Source organism: Anarhichas minor, unplaced genomic scaffold (assembly GCF_050575085.1).
Source record: "Anarhichas minor isolate MPS153535 unplaced genomic scaffold, ASM5057508v1 ptg000024l, whole genome shotgun sequence".
Lineage (NCBI taxonomy): Eukaryota > Metazoa > Chordata > Actinopteri > Perciformes > Anarhichadidae > Anarhichas > Anarhichas minor.
The window spans coordinates 2051108-2072288 of NW_027466470.1; the positions used below are offsets into that span (position 1 = coordinate 2051108).

General features: G+C 40.6%; 1 protein-coding gene across 2 annotated transcripts in view; it reads left to right on the top strand.

The window, feature by feature from the left end:
- esyt2a (extended synaptotagmin-like protein 2a) overlaps positions 1–21181 on the top strand; it is a 36513-nt gene that overhangs the window by 10827 nt on the left and 4505 nt on the right. Inside the window, exons 3-16 of one of the 2 annotated variants that reach the window (XM_076098018.1) lie at positions 1125–1166; positions 3276–3410; positions 4007–4083; positions 4577–4649; positions 6614–6703; positions 12104–12159; positions 14398–14518; positions 14701–14877; positions 15107–15189; positions 15617–15665; positions 16041–16130; positions 16221–16316; positions 19809–19871; positions 20915–20989. In XM_076098018.1, the coding sequence (XP_075954133.1) occupies positions 1125–1166; positions 3276–3410; positions 4007–4083; positions 4577–4649; positions 6614–6703; positions 12104–12159; positions 14398–14518; positions 14701–14877; positions 15107–15189; positions 15617–15665; positions 16041–16130; positions 16221–16316; positions 19809–19871; positions 20915–20989 (1227 nt within the window). The remainder of the gene's footprint in view (positions 1–1124; positions 1167–3275; positions 3411–4006; positions 4084–4576; positions 4650–6613; positions 6704–12103; positions 12160–14397; positions 14519–14700; positions 14878–15106; positions 15190–15616; positions 15666–16040; positions 16131–16220; positions 16317–19808; positions 19872–20914; positions 20990–21181) is intronic. The other variant, XM_076098019.1, reaches the window with a different exon arrangement.

Consider the following 21181-nt stretch of genomic DNA (forward strand, 5'->3'; position numbering starts at 1 on the left):
CTCTTTTAAAGACTCGCCCTCACCGCACGGCTTGAGATAAAACTCTATTAGTCCTGAAGAACAGCAAAAAAACAATAGAATGAAAATACAAACAAAAGATGAACAATAGAATAACAGTTATTAAAACTGACACCATAGATAGAACACAATAGCAATAAGAGTAAATAAATAAAGGAAAACAATTAAACTAAAATAGAAAAAGTAAAATACAAAGATTAAATATAAGAAGTGAAAATGATTCTTATGATTCGTATTTATAATATTCCTAAATGTAACTCATTCGTCTTGTTGTACCTCTTGGGTTCTGTTGCTTCTGTTTCTATTGTGAAGCACTTCGTACCTTTTGTTTTTAAAGGTGCTCTATAAATAAAGTTATTCATATTATTATTATCTGGCGCAGCTTCACTTTATTCAACCTTGAATAATCTTGCGGCGATGACGAAACAATTTGTGTCCCGAACATGTTTGACTACATTCCAGCGACTCTGACTTTGTCCTCCAGACTGAAGATGTAACTTCATCGCTCTGTTGTGTTGCTGTTCACGGTGCAGTTGATGTCTTCATGTGAAAGAAATGTTGGTATTCAAACCGTCGTATCAGACTGAGGCCTTTTCATTCCTTAGTACATTTAATACCTCTCGTGAAGGCAAAACGGTGAAAGGAGGAAGCACTCGCACACAAATTATTAATTGATGTATTTATTTATGATTATAGAGACTTCCTGGAACTTATTCTCTATTCAAATGCATTGTGTTTATGGCCCTATGATAGCCTATGAGCATCTGCCTCAGAGTGTTTCTGCAGCATCGGTTCTGTAACCGGTCCGTCTCAGTCGACGTCCCGTCAGATTGCATCCCGCTGTGGCTGCGTAGCCTCGGTCCTCTCAGGTAGCCAGATGTGTTAGCATTTAGCTCTAAGCCTCACAGAGCTGCACAGCTGTAGACTCTGTGTTGTTACAAGATACAGGAAGTCTGAAGTCTGTGGATGACAAAGTGATTAGAGTTTTAGTAGACAAGCGTAGCTCCTCAAAAGACCATGAAGTAAATAAAGAGATCAAACGAAAGGAACAGAAATGTGAATTGAAGCCATGATTCTAACTTGTGCTTTTCTATCTCTTATTCCAGGTCCATTATCCAGATGTGGAGAGAGTGGAGTGGCTGAATAAGGTACACACTCACACACATTAACACACTCATCTCTCTCTCCTCTCGCCCACTGGTTTGCTCTACGTTAGCTACCAGAGGCACTCGGGTGTATAAATAGGATTTGAATCTGGAGCTCTGCTAGACCTCGACCCAGCGCTGCTACCGCCTCCCTGGAGAGACCGATGGAGAGAGAGAGAGAGAGAGAAGAGGAGCATCGCTTTCTGTAAATGTGTTCATGTGGACTTCCAGGAAGAAGTTAATGGATGTAAATCGACCGGAAAATAGCTTTTTAATATCCAAACTATAGACTGTATATAAGAAGTGGACGTAGTCATCGTGACGTCACTCATTGGTTTGTCGACTGCTGTTTTGGTAGAGACCTGTCAATCACAGTAAGCCCCGCCCTAAAGCATCCCCTGCTTTATGGTCTGTTTGACTCTAAATGGACCATAATGTACTAAATGAACATCATGCTGTATTGAAGAAGACTTGAAACTAGAGATTGAGACCATAAACTCATGTTTACAATGTTTACTGAGGTAATAAATCAAGAGAGAAGTAGAGTCATTTTCTCATAGACTTCTATACAACCAGAGGAGTCGCCCCCTGGTGGACACTAGAGAGAATGCAGCTTTAACACATGAAGCATTGGCTTCATTCGCCTGGTCCAAACATGACATTTTTAATGTGTTTATCTTTTAATGGTTGTTTACAGACACAGTCTGATTTAAAAAAAAAAAAAAAAAAAAAAAAAAATAAATAAATAAATTTAAAATAAATTAAAATTAAATTTATTAACAATATGTCGGCCGGTAGTTTCCCTAAAAGAACCACAGAACCACAAAGTGTTCAACAAGGCTCAACTATGCTCATCTTAATGAGTCCGTCTGTCACCTTCCATTCAGATCTTCAGTCCCTTCTTTCCCCAAACAGCTGAGAGGCCACGCCCCCAAAAACAGAGCATGTCAGGTGACGACCAGCTCTGACTACATTCCTGCCTGTTGACCCGGTTTCTCAGCCTGTAAAGATTCCTGAAAGGTTTCTCTGGGTCACTGAGCACCAGGCGAGGAAAGAAACTCTCTGAACTAGAAGTATGCGTGGCCGTGTCATAGGAACAGATAGATGAATCCTTCCCTTTATTGTTTTTCACATTGCATTACTGTAAAATGCTCCATGAGAAAGATATGTGGCTGTAGTTTGTAGTGGTTATTATTGCAGAAGTCTGTCTCTCTGTTTCTCATCTGAACCACATTAATATATTGCAACATGAATCTCCAGTGTGTCCAAACGATAAGAAACCAGATCCTCCACCGTCTCTTCCCACAGACACAGAGAGAACGTTGGAATGTATTGAAACATTACAATAGGCCTCATGTAACAAATAGTTTCTACGCATAAATGTGGTTAAACCGCGTGAACGAATGTTTTACGCACAAATCAGATTCCTCAATATTGTCTTCCTTGAGTTTATTGTTGGAACTGACCCAGAACAAGTGGAATCGATGTAAACGCACCGTTTAAACTAAAAGCATCTCATACTAATAAAAACACATTCATAAGTAGAATAGAATAAAGAATTGGCCAAATGTGTCACATAACTATGAAACTGACGTCCTTTCATCCTCATCAATTATTGTCATAATTTAAAATATATTACATATTTATTCTACGAAGGTTTTTGAATGAAGCTTCGACTGTCTGGCATCATATTTTATGACGTCATCACCCTAAAAAAGGAGGAAAAGAAACAAACTTAAATGTAGTTGGCGGTGCTGTTTAGCACGACAGTTTTTAATCCAACAAATGTGGATTGAAGCAGAATATTTTGTGAAATAAAAACATGCTGTGAATTTTGAAATCTATCTTTTCTTCTCTATAAATGTTTCGGTATAACCCAAATACAATTATGTAACAGGTGACCTTTTGTGTGAAAGTGCTTCCTGGATGTCGTCACTTTCACGTATTATTACAGATGTTTGTCCAATGATTGCGGCGAGTCTCTCGTCTCGATCTGTTTCTATTTCACCTGAGAAGGAATCATTTCTACGCACATATTAGTGACTGAGGCCCCAACGTTACCAAGAGTGTGTCATCTTTGTCTAATTATATTTGTCTCTCTCTCTCCGTCAGACGGTGAAGCAGATGTGGCCGTTCATCTGCCAGTTTGTGGACAAGCTGTTCAGAGAGACCATCGAGCCGGCGGTGAAGGCCGCCAACCCTCACCTCAGCTCCTTCTGCTTCACCAAGATCGACATGGGCGACAAGGTGACGAGATGACGGCAGCGTAAATCCAGTGTCTCGCTCTGTTGTCGATCGATTGAGCATTTCAAAAAACACGTAGTTAGGTCAGCGGTTCTGTTTGAGGTGTAACTATTTAATTTAATTGTATTTTTGGCTCCTTGTGAAATCTGTACGCCGAGGATGTTTGATGTGTTTTCTCTGTACTCTAGTAAATGAGATCTCAGTATCGATGTGACTGTCTGATGAGATGAAGAGTGTAGAATTGATTTATTAAACTAGCTGCAACTGAAACTAAGTTCTTCAAACGTAAACGAGTGCTATTACGTCTCATGTTGCTGTTTTTAAAGCACTTTTTCAAGTCGCAACAATAAAAACAAATAAAGAATTATATACAAAATGGGCTTTAACATGCAGAGTAATAACACTGCTGACAGAGTGTAGGCGTGTAGATAGTTTCTTGGCGTGTTTCTATTTTTACGAGCTGTTTTGCTGTCTTTCTTTCGTTGCTTTTGTCTTCACACTGAGCTGCTCACACGTCAGAGCAGAGCGTCACGTACTGGAGACAAATGGCAGATCTGAGAGATTTACTCACTTTTGTGATGTTCTGTGTGTTTCCACAGCCGCTGAGAGTGAACGGGGTGAAGGTTTACACGGAGAACGTGGACAAGAGGCAGGTCATCATGGACCTGCAGATCAGGTACACAGTCACCACTCCTTCGCTTTACGTCACACAGCTTGTGGTTTCTGAAGCACAAAGCTGGTGATCAGATGATCCACAAGCAGAAGAAGTAGTGCAGATGGTCTAAAATGTACTTTTTACATCTGTTTTTGTAACATCTGTTAAAAACCCAGCTGTTTCAGGACTTTTATGAGCCTGTAAACCGTATATTTGCATCTTGGTTTTGGTCTAGAACAGCGTTTCCTTAAGGATAAAGGTGTTTCTGCTGTTCGCAGCACATCCCAGATCTCAAAGTCAAGGAGAAAAACAAAACTTACAACATTTCACTTATTTTAATCTCATCGAAATAGAGTCGTGCATGTTTCAGCACGTAATCGTCATCGGATCTGTTTTCTGCCGTTTGCTCGACAAAATAAAACCGTAAATGTACGTTTTAGTTATTTATTTCTCGTCTCTTTCACATTCTTTATAACGTTTATCATCTTATTGCATTTTTCTTCTTCTCTTTCAGTTTTGTCGGGAACACGGAGATCGACGTGGACATCAAGAAATATTACTGCAGAGCTGGAATCAAAAGCATACAGGTCAGTTTTATGGCAATAATAATAGCTTCAGTCGTAGTTTGATTTCTTCACACACTCCACCCCTCCATCTTTTTAAAGGTGCATAAAACACCTCTTTCTGTGCAAACTAACTATTTCAGAAAAAGATCAAATGAAGCTATAAAGATCATACAAAATGAGTGTTGCAACTAATGATTATGTTCATTATCGATAATTTGTCAACAATTTTTATTTATTTATTAATTAAATGTTTTTAAGTTTGTCAAAAAATCCCAAATGACTTGATTTCTCCGACCAACAGTCCAAAACTCAAAGATATTAAATCAACAATGATATAAAAGGGACCAGCAGCAGATCCTTCAGATGCTGGAACCAGTGAACTCTTCCCTGATAAGTTATTTAAGTTACTCGATTATCAAAATAATACATTGTCTGGAAATCGGCTGAATTTCCTGAGGCAATAGAGAATAAAGAGAGACTTTCAGTCGGAGGGACGATGACATCGATAACATCTATCTTCGACCGTGACCTCCGTATTAACCCGTGACCTCCACTGAGACACTTTTACATAATGTGTTGACTCGGCTCAGATAACGGAGACGTTGTCCATTCGGCTGCTGGCACAGCATCGGGCCATGTTTGCTGTTCAGAGATCAGAGAAAGTGAGGGGAGGATTTACGGAGAGAGAGAGAGAAACATCTGCGTGTTGGAGGCACAGTCGATATCTGCCTCTCGTGTGTCGGCTTTTAGATATTTATTTATTTTTATAGCCGTCTGTGTCGGCTTTTCATCGGCTGCTGAAGGAATAAGACGTTAGACTCGAGAGCTTATTCGGGAATGATGAGTCACGTCCTGGGAAGAGTTTCTGAAAAGAGAGCTGCTGCTTCTTCTTCTTCTTCTGGTTAAATGCACAAATACTCTGCTGCACACGATTCAGAAAGCATCCTCCCCTCTGTGGGCGGGGGGGATAAACAGAATGTTATCTATTTAAGATCTTTCCACTGCACCCTTTCCGATGAGCAGAATGTTGGTGATTGATTCCTCAGAGTGAGCCAGGACCAAATTTGGTGGTGCAGACGTGCGGTCTGCACATCTGAGGTTTGAGTCACTGAGAGAGAAAACGCTCTCAGGAGGAAACATTCACTTGCTTTTTTTCAGAATCAGCCCTCATGTCTGTAATTTCTGTTAAACATGGAAAAAAAAAAGTTTCTCATTAGTTGATAAGAGTCCCAGATTATTAAAGGCCAGATCAGCTCTCCTCATCACAAATGTTTAATAATGTCAACCTTTCAGTCTGTGATCAGAGCAGGAAACCAAATGTCAAATGAACTATTTGGCCTAGTTTTTATTTTATTTTTTATTTAAAGGGACGGTGTGTAATATTTAGTGGTGTTTTGCTGATTGCAACCAACTAAATACTCCTCAGCTCAGCTCCTCCCTTTCCAATCATTAAAAAAACAATAAAAATGAATGCAGAACAGAATTGGAGGTTATTTGTAATTTAGATATTGCTAAATATTGTTCCTAGAGCAGCAACAGTTGTGTTTACAACAGCAAAGTTACAATATGAAGTCATTAATATCTCACTGGAAACAAATGGAAATTAAATAAATAACGTCCCTCCTGTCCTCTGTTTCCAAAAAGAGGCTGTATATAAAAGGCTTTTTCTGAGCAAAGGAAAACATAACGATTCTTAGTTTCCGGTGATTATACACTGATTTAAACATAGTTATGAATATTATATTCCCCCTAAATGTTCCACACTGTCCCTTTAAGAGCACAAAGCCAATGTTTCCCAAACTGCCTTATAAAAAAGCATGTGAAGCTAAACGAGGACAAAGCATCAAACTAAAGAGAAGACGACATCGCTCCATTAATGTGTTCACAACAAACTACACAGTGTGATGGTGTGATGACACGATGACCCCCGTGATCAGGTTCAATGGAAGAAAGACGATAATCATGAATATGTTTCCTCTGTGCAGCTCCACGGGACGGTGAGAGTGGTGATGGAGCCTCTGCTGGGGGACATGCCTCTGATCGGAGCGCTGTCCGTCTTCTTCCTCAAGAAACCGGTGAGTCCCTTTTGACCTTTGACCTCGTCCTCTGAACGTGACTTCCTCACGAGTGTCTCCTCTGAAATCCTCTAAAACTGTTACTAACTGTTCACCGGGAGCATTTCCCTCTACGCTGATGTCTCAAGTTTTAAAACTACAGAATATTTTCCTTCAATCAATCAAAAAAAACAACAATTTACTGATTATGAAAATAATTCTACTCGCAGCCGTAGTTTCTTCACAAACTCGTCCATCTTTTTAAAAGTGAATACCTGCTTTTTTTTGTGGAAACAATTTTTCAGTTTTGTAATAAATTATTTTAACAGAAGAAGATAAACATGGAGCTACAAAAATAATACAAAATGTAAGGCTGCGAGTAATGATTTTAATAAGCTGCCAGTTATTGTTTTTTCTGGCCCACCCAGCGCCATGTTTGAAGTTTTAAAAGACTTTGCAAACTGCGTAAAAACAATAATCCATCCATCCATTTTCCTCCGCTTATCCGGGCTCGGGTCGCGGTGGCAGCAGGCCGAGCAGGCTGACCCAGACCTCCCTCTCCCCCGCAACATGTTCCAGCTCATTCTGGGGGATCCCGAGGCGTTCCCAGGCCAGCTGGGAGATATAATCCCTCCAGCGTGTTCTGGGTCTTCCCCGGGGTCTCTTCCCAGTTGGACGTGCCTGGAAAACCTCCAGTGGGAGGCGTCTAGGAGGCATCCTAATTAAAAAAAACAATAATATCTCATGTAATGCACTAAAATTACTGTAAAAAATAATTTTCCAGCGGCACAAAAGAAGATTTTTGTCTAGAGTTTGTTCTAATAATGTTGATAAAGTCCTACATTAACTCCCCATCACTTTGACATTGACATGATGCTGCTTGTATTGAGCTGATTATGAGTCTGCTGGTTCTGAACCGCCGCCCCGGTCCTCCTCTATCAGTGCATTCCATCTCTCTGACTGCTGGCTTCCTTCCTCTTGCCTCCAGATTCAGGCTTTGATTCTGGGGCCCACTCAAAAAAAAGCCTCAATTCGAGATAGAGCGTAATTGTTCCTTCTGTAGAAATCTTATCTTCAGTCTGAATAAGAAGTTCTAGAAGACGGAGGCGCCAGTTACGACGGCAGCAAAGCTCAAACTTGTGTTTTTTAATATGAGGTACTCTGTATCGCACATCCTCGCTCTAGTTGTACGTCGACTAAACTTAGTGAAATCATCTCTGTCTCAGTTTGTGACTGAGATAATCTGACGTTGGCGTTTTGCATCGTGATCGTTTAAGTTAGGCCAAGAGCAGAAAGGTTTTTGGCAATTTCTGCCTTTAACTTGACTTATTTACACATAACATAACACCATGTAAGTGGGCACTTCAGCCTTGCACTGTAGTTGGAGTTAAATAAAATGTATGAGCAGCAGATACAGAATCAACTTTTTGTAAGAAACCCCCGTCATGTTAAATGTTAAGCTGTTATATAATGAATCTTCTACGGTTTCTTGTATAGTAATAATGATGTTCTTGCAGTGGGTTTAATATATAATGTAAATAATATCTTTGGTTTGGCCCACAGTCAAAAACGTTTGTCCAACCCCTGAACTGAAGCCTTCGTTATGTCATCAGATAGCACACATGGTTGTCTGTACAGTTGAAAGCCCAGAAGGCCAACTGGCATTCCACATACCACGCTCAGGAATTTCACTCGTGAATTTCACTTCAACCGGCGACCCTCTGGTTCCTACGCCAAGTCCGAATATTTGAGCTGACTGTTATACAGCCCCACGGCATGCTGGGTACAACTCGCTCTCCTAAACTCGCTATAGTGCATTCAATGACTGATAAAGAAAGAGAGACCAGAGATCTACGGGACAAATTCACTCGTTATGTTCTCCACAACCGTTCACCCGATCGACTTCACAGTTGGCGGTTGTATTGCCGAGGACCCAAGGAAGCAGGTCGTCGAGTGTGAAGTTGTGTGAGCGAGCTGTTCTCCATAAAGCAGCAGTACTAGTGGACTAAAACGCCGGCCAAATTTGAACAAGTTTTTGAACTGCACTACTGAGAAGAAACAGATATTCTACAGTTGTTTAGAATGTTGCATTAGCCTCAGACAGCTGGTAGCGTGGTTAGCTTTGTTAGCATCACAATATTTTAGACTGGAGCTACAATACACGTAGAGTAAGTCAGCACTTTGAAATACATCTTTACAATGGTTTCTAAGACGATCACAAACATAACCAAAGAGCCTTCAGAGAACTCAGGACTACACGCACACGCACACACACACACACACACGCACGCACACACACACTGTGTGTGTTGCGTTATGGGAAATGAATTTACTATTCATGCCAAAGTTGAAAGCATTGTTATGTGCCGTTTAGTGACGGTCGTCATTTTTTTCATCGAGTAGTTCTGTGAAATGTTCTCCACCACTTCATTCTCTTCCTGTGCCAACCCGGCTGCACGGCATTGTGGTCCACCGTGGTCTAGTCTAGAGCGCTAACTAGGCCACAGAGAGAGAGACACACCCTGAACACACACGCGAACGTGAATGTATACTGTGCATTTCATTTGTCCATGCAGACTGACACACAGACATGAGGATTGAAGATGAACCACACATCTCGGTTTACATAGTTTAGGTAACAGTTGATAAGAAAACATGTGTTACAAAGTGGAAGTTAGAGAAACCTGGACTTCTACTAGGAAGGAAAGAGCTAATGTGAAGACACAATATTGAGTTGTTATCATGAAGGATCCAACGTTTGAGGATCTTGACCCGTATTCAGGATTAAAAGTCCAGATATCTCATTCTAAGCTGCACAGGTATCGACAGTTGTTTGTCTAATTTACCCCCAAACTTGTTTCTCCTGCTAAAGTGTTTGGTGTCTCCACAGACAACAGGGATACGTGTTCAAGAACAAGGTTATTTTGGGGATGTTAGCTAGCTCACTGAACAAAATGATGCTAAAGTGGACAATACCAGAGCAACAATAAAAATCAGCATAAAATGTAAGCACTGTTCATTTCTGCAAGGTTTGTCCTCAACCAAAGAAATTCAACAAACACGAGATGATTGAATCAAGTTTCTCCCCAAATATCTCCCCTAACCTTCCATCCATCCATCTATCCATCCATCCATCCATCCATCCATCTATCCATCCTTCTATCCATCCTTCCTTCCATCCATCCATCCTTCTACTTTCATATATTACAGTACTACTACTCCTCCCTCTCCTCCTACTCGTCACTGCTTCCTGTATTGCTGCTACTGTTAGCAGCAGTGCTAGCTGGTAATACAACCCTCTGAGTATGAGGGTGTGTCCGCTATGTGTGCTGTGATTCAGCCTTGCTTCATTACTGCACTGACAGTTTGGAGGTTCCTGGTTGGCGGAATGTTAAATATGTGACTTCCTCTCCATAGTGCGGCTCCTCAGGTAACCCAGTGTTATACTACTGAAGTGTGTAAGCCTCGTAACTGGGTTAGAACAGCAGGTTAAGCTCCTCCACTCTCAATATGAGAACGTGGGCAACGTGTTGCTGCCTGCAGTGTCTGGTTGCATCATCATGAAGCAAACTGATGATTTGCTCATCATTTCTGTTGCGATGCCAACTAATACATTATCGTGTGCAGCACCTCCTATAAAGGTTATCATTATGTCTCCTCGTAATGTTCCGTCTGCACTGAAAGGCTCAGCCAGAGGGTCTGAAAGGTCAGAGTCAGCAGTTTATCTTGAATAATTGAAATGGTGAAAGCTGTGCAGGAGTCTGGTCTTTATAGAGCTCATCACAGACAGCATGGGGTTGTGATGATCTGTCTGCGTTCTTCTTCTAGCCATGCCACCGGGTTAGGGAGTGTGTAGTCGTGTGCACTAGCATCACACATAGACACACACACACACACACACACACACAATAGAGTCAAATACAGAAATATAAAAACGTTGAAAAAGGAGAACTAACAGATAATCCTCTCTAATTAATTCAATTTATTTGTGCGACAAGCCAATAGACTCCTCCTCCGATTGTAGTTGCAGCATTTTATTTCTGCAAACATCTTTAACTTTATCCACATTTATAATAAAGATACCAAATAAAAAGCTTCTGGATTGTTCACGCTCCATTATGTGCTCATGAACACAACAACAAGCGTTTATTTACTGATTGCAGGTTTCAACACGTTATTAAGCCTCCATCACTGGAGCGCTGGTACGTTGTGAATGTTGGATTTGGACAGATAGATATCAATTGAATGCTTTTTTAACTAAACTCTGTATTTGCCCGCAGTGGTTCACTGCAGATATGTTGGGTTTTTAGGTTTCTCTGTCTTTGCTTTTATTGTGTTTTCGTTCATTTACAGCGTCTTAATGTTTTTAGAATTCTATTAATATTATTATTATTATTATTAATACTATTATTATGTCTGCGTATAAGGAGACATTTCAAAGGACTGATGTGTTTATTTTTCACATGTTAAATACTCTGTTTATTACATATCTTACATACCTTGGTCTCAATTCTTTAGTAAGAATATGTAAAGTTACTACGAGAAGCCTTTTCATGTTTTTGTCGCCCCCTGTGGACATGAGTGGTAGTGTCTGTGAGCACCAGAGTCCCTTCAGAAAACATCAGCAGGGTCCTACAGCAGCAGGGTCTGACAGTCTGCTCGCTCCTCAAGTGTCTTTTTTTGTTTAAGAGTTTTCTCTTAATGAAAAATAAATCCATCTCAGCTACATTCATCTGAAGTAATATTAAGGAAATCCTCTTTACTGCAGTTATTGCTGTTTTCTGTCCGTCTCGCTTGTTTTTCATTAACTGGATTTCTGTGCATAACGTTGGATTCTGTCGTTGATGATGAGACGTTTTTTCACATTTGGTTTCCTCTGTTGACTTCCCTCCTGATCTGCTGAGGCCTCTAACAGCTGTTTATTTGTTAATGTAATGTCATTTCCACGTACTTCCTGTTTGTACGAGGGCTAACCCAATCTGCCCGGCTCTGTTGATTATCGGCTCGATTGAATTAAGAGTCGGGCTCCTCGGCTCTGCTGACTCATGGGGACGTCAGCGAGGAGCTGATGATGTGGAGAAGTGTAGAAGAAGAAATGTCAGAGTTTAGTTTCAGAGATCGTTCCATAAAAATCAGATAAACTGCCAATGATTAGTTACTTTACTAATATATATTTTTTATTAAAGAGAATTCTTCTCTTAATGCCAGAATATTACCCGAAGAAGAATCCTCCTTCAATCCATTAAAACGAGTTTTCCCTCATAAAATATCATAGAAGCTAACTTGCTATCGGGGAGAAATTGCTCTCATTTAATAGAAAGAAAATGCTCAGTCCCGGTCAGGACCAGTTAACCGTAGATAGTTTTACCTGTAAACCTCCCCCGTCTCTTATTAAACATCATATTTCTTTCTCTCTTTCAGTTGCTGGACATCAATTGGACGGGACTCACCAACATGCTGGACATTCCTGGTGTAAAGTAAGTGTGTGTGTGTGTGTGTGTGTGTGTGTGTGTGTGTGTGTGTGTGTGTGTGAGACGGAGACATGATGTCCTAACTGTCCCTGTTGTGTCTCCATGTGGACAGTGTACGTCCTGTGTTTGGATCACAGTGTACTTCAGCCTCATGTTAGACCGGATGAAAACATCAATATGTTGTAACTGAACTCTATGCAAACGTTGGTCACATTATGAGTTCATTCAAATGATGCACAGAGAGACTTCATAGTGTTCTCAGCATGAAATATGTTTTATACTTTCTGTCTCATTTGCAGAAGAAGTTTTTTTTTTTTTTCTTTTTACAGTTTTCCACATTGATCTGCAGAATTTAGGGGAATTTATTTTTTACTTGTAATCTGATCGAAAAAATTTAAAAAAAGCAGAGGTGTCGTCGGCATTCTGCGTACGTTCATTTGATATAATAATCAATCATCGTAGGAAAACAGAGAATTCATTAATTTATTATTAATTCTTTACTTTCTTCTTAAACCAAAAGTATTTTTGTTTTGTTGTCATTAGTTCTTTATTAGTTTATCTTTTAAAGAACACAGATAAACAAAAGTGATACATTTTTTCTGGTCAAAGTGTTTTTTTGCCACAAACACTCAACAAGTCTTCATCTCTCTTTGTGAAGCTCTTCAATGTCACGAAAGTAAATACTTTTAAAACTGAAATAGATTTTCGACTTTAAAAAACGGCTCTTTGGAGCGATCAGCAGAAGAAGAAGAAGGACCTTCATGTTGGGTTTAATGACAGAATGAAGGCGGTGCTTTATTTTTGTAGATGGTTCAATCTGGACCAACGTTCAATAACCTGAAGCTGCATCACGTCTCTTTAGAATCTGACTTTTTATTTTATTTTATTTTTTTGTTTTGTACTTTCGTCCGTTATCTTTAATCCTGAAGAGATTATCTCGGCAACGAGAACATCAAAGTGTGGAACACATTCTTTAGGCCGTGAGCCTCCCGTCCTGCAGAACACTTTGTTTCCACTCGGCTCACACTGCTCCTCCGTACCGACCTGTTGCTGTTTGTTTTTGAGCAGAGAAACTTGCTGCGGTTTCCAAAAGTCTCCGCCCTGTGAAATGTAGCTCTCCCTGTTTGACGGTTTGGTGTGAAAACACCACTGTGTGTGTGTGTGTGTGTGTGTGTGTGTGTGTGTGTGTGTGTGTGTGTGTGTGTGTGTGTGTGTGTGTGTGTGTGTGTGTGTGTGTGTGTGTGTGTGTGTGTGTGTGTGTGTGTGTGTGTGTGTGTGTGTGTCCCCCCACCCTCCTCTCTCTCTTCCTGTGTGAGGCCCCTCACTTTTTCCTCAGTGATTATTTGCATTTTTCCCTGAAGCAGCAGGAAAACATGAGCTCACCTGATTTGAGTGTTTCGTGAGTCAGACCAGGAAGCAACTCGACTCGACTTTGCATTGGCCAGAAATTCTATTCGGGAATTTCTTTCTGTAGTGAAGCGGCGCAGCTGCGTTTTAATGCAGGTTGCTGCTGCCATCTAGAGGAGAGGAGGGGGAACAACAGGAGTGTTTTATGATGCGTAGTGCATAATGTACACACTGAATAAACAAGGACGGTTATATATGTTGTTATATTTCGGTTTATTCTCTCTAATTGTTCAGACATATGTTTTTATTTTAAAGGCCCCGATTTATAAGATGTAAGCCTGTGAGATTTCTTCCTTTCCCTCAATAGAAGTGAAAATGAATTTTATTTTCTACTGTTCATAAATTCATCATCTATTTCCTGTCCCCTATTACTCTAAATAATCCACTGCTGTCATCAGTTTTCATCGTAACGTAAAGAAATAGCTGAAACTAACACTATGTTCTGTCTCTGAAATGTCAGGAAACAGTGAAAAATGCTCTTGATTGTTACAGGATGTCCTGTTTCTGTTATGTCTGGTAAAGAAAAGTCTGTTGGCTTTATTTAAAACCATCTCTCATGTGTTAGGAACCGGTTCATTCACTTTCTCTAGTTATTTGTTTTGGGTGGAAAAAAGTGTTGTTGTTGTAATACCCATGTGGGCCACAAGAGGCTGAAGTGCATCTTTTCTGCATGTTCTAAACGAGACTAAAGGTCAATTTCAAAAAATATAAAATATATACCCCATTATATTAATACTGTTATTTTTAAGTTTTTCATTATTATTATTATTATTATCCTCTTATAACTTTCTCCTTCCTCTCTCTCCCTCCTCCTCTTCCTCCCTCCTTCCTTCTCAGTGGTTTGTTTGACAACATCGTCCAGGACATCATCTCCAGTCAGATGGTCCTCCCCAACCGCATCACCATCCCTCTGGTTCAGGAGAGCCAGCTGGCCCAGCTCCGCTTCCCCATGCCCAAGGTAACACACACACACACACACACACACGGTTTCAGGTTGTACTGATTTATTGCGTTAAAACCTCACTTTTCCATGAACCCCAAACATTTAAAATGATTCCAGAGAGGGCCTGTTTCTCATCCTCCGTCCTCGTTCTGGTCCAGCCTCATCTTACGCTCTCTGTTTGTGGTCTGTGTCCTCAGGGCGTCCTGAGGATCCACTTCATCGAGGCCCAGGACCTGCTGGGCAAAGACAAGTTCCTCGGAGGGCTCATCAAAGGCAAGTCGGACCCGTACGGGTTCATCAGGATCGGGACCCATTTCTTCAAGAGCAAAGTCATCCACGAGACCGTCCACCCCAAATGGAACGAGGTGTACGAGGTGAGGGTCTGACGGAGTCCGTACAGCACAACGTCAATGAGAGTTATATAGTTTAAGCACTTTAAACAGCTGTGTGTGTGTGTGTGTGTGTGTGTGTGTGTGTGTGTGTGTGTGTGTGTGTGTGTGTGTGTGTGTGTGTGTGTGTGTGTGTGTGTGTGTGTGTGTGTGTGTGTGTGTGTGTGTGTGTGTGTGTGGCTCACATGAACGTGTTTATTTGTCTTTTCTTCAGGCCTTGATATACGAGAACACAGCTAAGAATCTGGACATTGAGCTGTTTGATGAAGACACTGATAAAGACGACTTCCTGGGAAGGTACAGCCTCTGTTTCATTGATGAACCTAAGACAAACACTACATTTCTTATGGAATATTTTATGTGAGTTTATGGTCCATTTCTATGAATAATTGAGGCCAAAGATGAAGGTATCTCCTCCACAGAGGTCCTCAGCGTTTATGAGTATGAACGATTGCTAAAATAATCTATACGTTGATAATCGTTCAAGTCGTACATCCACCAAAAAATGCAAATAATCCTCTTTCCTCTGCTCCCAAAATATGAAGATTTGCTGCTTTTCTGTTTTTTCACATTATTAGAAGTTTAATATATTTAGTTTTTGGACCGTCGCTCGGACAAAACAAAACATTTAAAGAAGTTATTTTGAGCTCCGGGAACTTTTTTGAGTCCGCTTCGCTTTCACCAAAAAGTTTTGTTTGTTTGACTTTTTTCATTTTTTATCCAGCCTGGAGATCGACGTGGCGGAGCTCCAGAAGGAACAGAAGGTCGATGAGGTAATCTGCGTCTCCTCCTCCTCCTCCTCCTTGAATAAAATAGTAAAACTATAAATTGCAATTCATGGTTCTCATTTTGGCTTCTAAGGAAGTTAATAATCTGCAGTTGTCTTCCAGGAGGCTGTCATGTGTGAACTATCTTTCATTTTAAAGTGTCAGCGCATCATAATCTTTACAAAAGAAATCACTTTTGTTGCGTATTTCTACAAATCGTGTCATTCCCTCTAGTCTCACGAGGCAAAATACATAAATAACAATAAATACTGGATGCATACATCGTTGCTGTGTTATCACCATCAGTGATGAAGAGCAGCAGAAACAGTGAAATGTTGTACTTCAGTATGGATATTAACCGGGAGCGTTTCTCTGTCGCAGTGGTTCGCGGTCGAGGATGTGGCTACAGGGAAGCTGCACCTCAAGCTGGAGTGGTTGTCTCTGCTGCACACACCTGAGAAGCTGGACCAGGTACAGAACCGCTGCTCGATTAATAAAAGTAAAAAAAGCAGCTTGAACTCAGCAACAGACTCAGCAGCGTCCGTCCTTCTGTCCTCTCAGGCTCTGGCGAGCATCAAAGCCGACCGCGGTCAAGCCAACGACGGCCTGTCGTCCGCGCTGCTCGTCGTCTTCCTGGATTCAGCCAGAAACCTGCCGGTAAGTCGCTCTGCTCCAACCTCCCAGAGTGCACTTCTGCTGTAATGACTCCCGGTTCACTCTGAGAGTCAACAGATAGAACGAATACAGATATTTATTCAGCACAGCTGAAGAAAAATGCTGAATTATGAGACAGGAAAAGGAAAACTTTTGATGCATTTTCTCATATTTTATTTATTTATAATATATAAAAATATAAAGTAAAAATATTATTGCTTACATTACATGAAAGAAATGGGGAAAATAAAGAAATCCTTATTTTTCTATTTTTCTTGCCTGAAGTGGAGCTGTAGTTTGTTGCCGTTGTTGTTGTTGCTGTTGTTGTTGTTGTTGTTGTGTGGTCAGTACTATATTGTGAAGAGCTTTGTCTTGATATCCCACCCGTCTGGTGCTCCAGGTTGTTTAAAACAAACAGTCTTTGGAGTGTTCACCTCAGTCCTTCATCTTCTCCTCTGAACTTATTTTCTGTTCTTCAACCTTCTGATCTTAAAGGTGCAGTAGAGAGAAGACTTACAATAATAAGAAAATATAGAAATATGTTTTTGTGTGCGCGTTCATCTGGCTTCAAGTTTTGCACTTGAGCTTTTTTAAATAACCATAAATATGCCAAAATTGTTATTATACGATGCAAAATCTTCTGTTAATGTGTGTGTGTGTGTGTGTGTGTGTGTGTATATACTGTATATACACACACACACTGTATAGTCTCAGTCTTAGTAAATATAAAAGACCATTGAAGCTGATGGATATTCCTGCGGTCCAAAAGCCAATTCGACTCTGAACGTCGTCTTTTATTTAATTGCAACAGATTTTAACAGATGAGACTTTTTTCCCGACATCGTTTCCAGCGTCGAGTAGCGACAGTCGTCGTTGAAGTTACTTATTTAACTTTATTTTGTCTTTGACAAACTTAAACCAATGTGATCTGTTCATCTTCAGGAATCAAGACTCCGTAGTCCAACAGTTGCAAAGCCGTCAGGGCTGAAAAAATAACATTAAAAAATGTAATGGTGTAAATGGAGAGTAGTGACTCCTCTGCACACGTCGATGGCTCAAGAATAACAAGGAGACACACTTTGAGGCTCAAATTGTTTTAATATAACGGAACATTTTGCAGTGTTTCTGAAAAAGAAAATGTTCGTTTTGGGGGGAAAGTATTTGAACTCGTTGAAAGTGATTGTGGTAACTGAACGTTCACCGCACCTTTAAGTCTACTTCTCCCATTGAGAACTCTTATCTGTTAGTGTGTGAACTCTGCAGCAGTGCAGGCCTCACCTTCCTCCTCTCAGCCTCCTCCTCTTCTTCTTCCTCCTCACCTCCTCCTCCTCCTCCCCTCTGAAGAGCGTCTTCGAGGGGAACTTGGGCTCTGGCTACTTAAAGGAGAGGCGGGCGGCGGGCCTCGTGTTTTGCGAGAACACCGCCTCTCTCTATCGGACCTTGTTTGTGAGTCCGCTGGCTGTTTCCTGCATCCTGGAGTCCATTTGGCTCGAGGTCCTTTTGGTTACGCTTGCTTGTGTTTGTTTTTTTAAATAGCAAAGGTTTATGTGTGAGGACTGTCAGAAGCATCTTCCTCCTCTTCCTCTGTTCTTCATTGTTTCCACTGATCTAGTTTCATCACACGGCTGGTTCTCTGCAGCGTTGAGACGCCGGCTGTGCGTCTAATAAATATCCGCCGCTCTGTTTCTCTAAAGAAAGACGTTGTGTTGATGTTTTTCTGCCTCAACACAGATTACAACTCAGCAGAGCAAAAGAGTTTAAAGAGTAAAACAATCACTTCTGCTTCATGGTTTTTATTGTTAAAGTGCAGATCTGTAGATGAAACATAAAACAGCAGAGATCATTCAGTTTGTCTTCGTCCTGAGATGTTTACTGAACTTCATCCTTCTTGTTTTATACATTCTTCAGTTAATGAAAACTCTTAATATTTTAGTTTCATCTTATTCAAAGAGAAGATTTTAGTCAGATGAGAAAACACTTTACATGTTTTGGTTTAGTATTATGTGTCAGTTTATAATACTTTAGTCTTCTTAAGTAAGAGGAAACTTCACCATTTTATATCATCGCAAGCAAACCAATTTACTACAAAAAACAGAAAATATGAAGATATTGTTTGTTTTTGTTATTAAATTCCATTTTTGTAAACGCATCGTTTGTCCACAATATTATAAATACAGTTAGAGGAACTCAAAAACCAATATCTTCCCCCTTACCTATAACTGCTATTTATGTATTTAGCAGCTGACAGCAACAATAAATCTAAACTGATTTAGCCCGACAGGAAAGGAAAACGTGTGTTTTAGATTTTTGGGTGAACTGTCCCTTTAAACCGTCCCGTCTACCGTCTGGCTGCACAGAAACATTAGATGTTGCGTTGCAGCTCGCCACGCTTTACCGCTGCTCGGTGTGTTTTCAGCGTTACTTGTCAACAGGTCTGTGTTTCTTATAGAATCTCCCCTCTGATCCCATCACTGGTCTGACATTCATCCTCGTTAGATCAGAGCTGAACAGGAGGGAAGGAACGATGACCTTTGGTACAATTTAATGATAATTATTCACATTTAAAAAAGGACCAGGTTTTATGTTTCATTTTGCAGTTTTTCACAAACATTTTAACCGCGAGGTCACGCTTGTCCTTTCATCATTACACATTGAGTTAGCGTACGTACCTGCGTCCACGTGTCCAGGTGTGATAACACACCTGTGTCCATGTTAGTCCGACACCGACGTCTTTATATTGATGCAATCTGTGAAACACAACATGGTTTTATCACCAATTCAATGTGTTGTTTGGTTTTAACATCAGTGTATTTCATCCCAATATTAATATATTAACGTCAGCCAATCATCTCATTGTCTGTTTGATCAGAATGATTCCTCTGATCTTCACTTCATCTCTTTATCTGAATGAATCAATGCCTCCCGTCTCATGCTGTGGTACTTTAACTAGAGTCCAACCAACATGTTCTAGCTGACGTCTGTTCACAGCAGATATTATGTATCGGCATATCTATCATTGGCAGAGATTTGTTTTGTTATTTTTATAAATGTTTTGCATGCTTTACATTTTTGATATTTACAATAATTAAATTTCCAGTTTTTTAAATGTACTCAAATTTATTGCTTAACTGGAAAACTTTTCAAGAGATGATCAACAAAAACACGTTTATTTAAATAAAGTTTGCAATCATTGTTTCATTTAACATATGACCTTAAACGCGTGATCTGAATAATGTCTTCATGGTTCCAGTATTGGTTGGACTCTAGTTTAATTGGTGAATGACATTAACCATGTGATCATCCATGTTGTCTCTCTGTCTCATCATGTCCCATCGTTTGGTGGTGCCGGCGGTCCTGGTGTGTTCTTGTCTTCCTCCTCCTCCTCCCCTCCCTGCATGCCCCTCCCCCTCTTCTCCCTAATAACCTACTGGTGTGTGTGTCTGTGTGTTTGTGTTGTTTGATCTCTCCTGCCTCTTCCCTGGGGGAAAATCAAAGCGCAATCCGTTAGAGTTCAACCAGTCGGGGCTGAGGAAGACCTCGGTCAGTAAGGCCATCAAGGTAACGACACGGTGACGAAGCACTCCCATATCGCTCCGACACCGAGGAGGGAAGCACAGCAACACAACGCACACAGGCTTATCTACTCATACATTCAACTGGTGTTTACACTGTCTGGCCAAAAGTATCCAGATCTCCGCCAGGTGTGTCTGCAACGACCGCTGCTGTATTGTGTGATTGAATGAATACGACCCACAATTGGCTAAACTCTGGTCTAGAGACCAATGGGGCTCCAAGGTGACATAAAACACACTTCACTCAAACTCAAAAACAAGCGGCGATGTCTGCAGGCAATCGACAGGTAGTCTTCGTGTAAGACACGTCCGACAATCTTACCAAAACCAAAGTGAAACTCATCAAGATGTCTTCTGCCCACTGAGTAGCAGCGATGTACTCGCTGTCACTGGAACTGTTACTGGAAGTGAACTTACTTTACTGACTTTTATTGTGAAATCATTAACAAACTCCACTAATCATGTTTGTTTACTAAAACTATGTCTAACAATGTGTGTTGTAAATAACAACATTGTTGTCATAATCATATTTACACTTTCTTGATTCAGATACTTTTAACTGATCTTTTATTTTGAAGTCATCCGGTTGGTATTCCAGACTTCCTGTTTTGAGGCCATAGAGACGTTTCCCTGACGTACTTTCCCTCTTAACTCCTCCCCCCATTATAAGTTACACATGTCACCATCAACTGCTGAAATGTGACGAGTAGCTTCTGGGTAGTTTGGTATCATGCTAAAGATGTGATATCACACGCCCAAAAATGACATCATATGAGCTCAAAATGCACATTTTGACTGCTCAAAACATACAGCATAGGTGTGTTACCTGTTATAGTCAACATTTTAGATGTGTGTTTGTGATTAATGGAATGTTTAGTTATATTTTATGTAAAAAGAGATGCCACAAGAGCTAAATCTTGACCAAATCAAGACTCCATCATTGCATCTTTTTTAAAGGAATTTATTGCTAACTGTACTCTAAAGAAACAGTCGTCAGCCATTTTAAAACCTGTTTTTCTTCTTCTGCAGTCTGGTAAAAAGGTGACCAGCGATCCCAGTCCACTTGTCCAGTTCACAGTGGGACACCAGTCCTTTGGGAGCAAGGTGAGACCAAAACAAGGTCCACGTTCATACCCACCATTCATTCATTCAGTAAAACCTTGTTTTGTGTTTCAAAATGAGGCTGCAAACCCTTTAAAAACACAGTATTTAACACCAATCGACCGAACTAGCTGACTAACCAGTTAGTCAGCTAGTTCGGTCGATTAGTAACTTGAGTCTCTGACTCTAACTCCT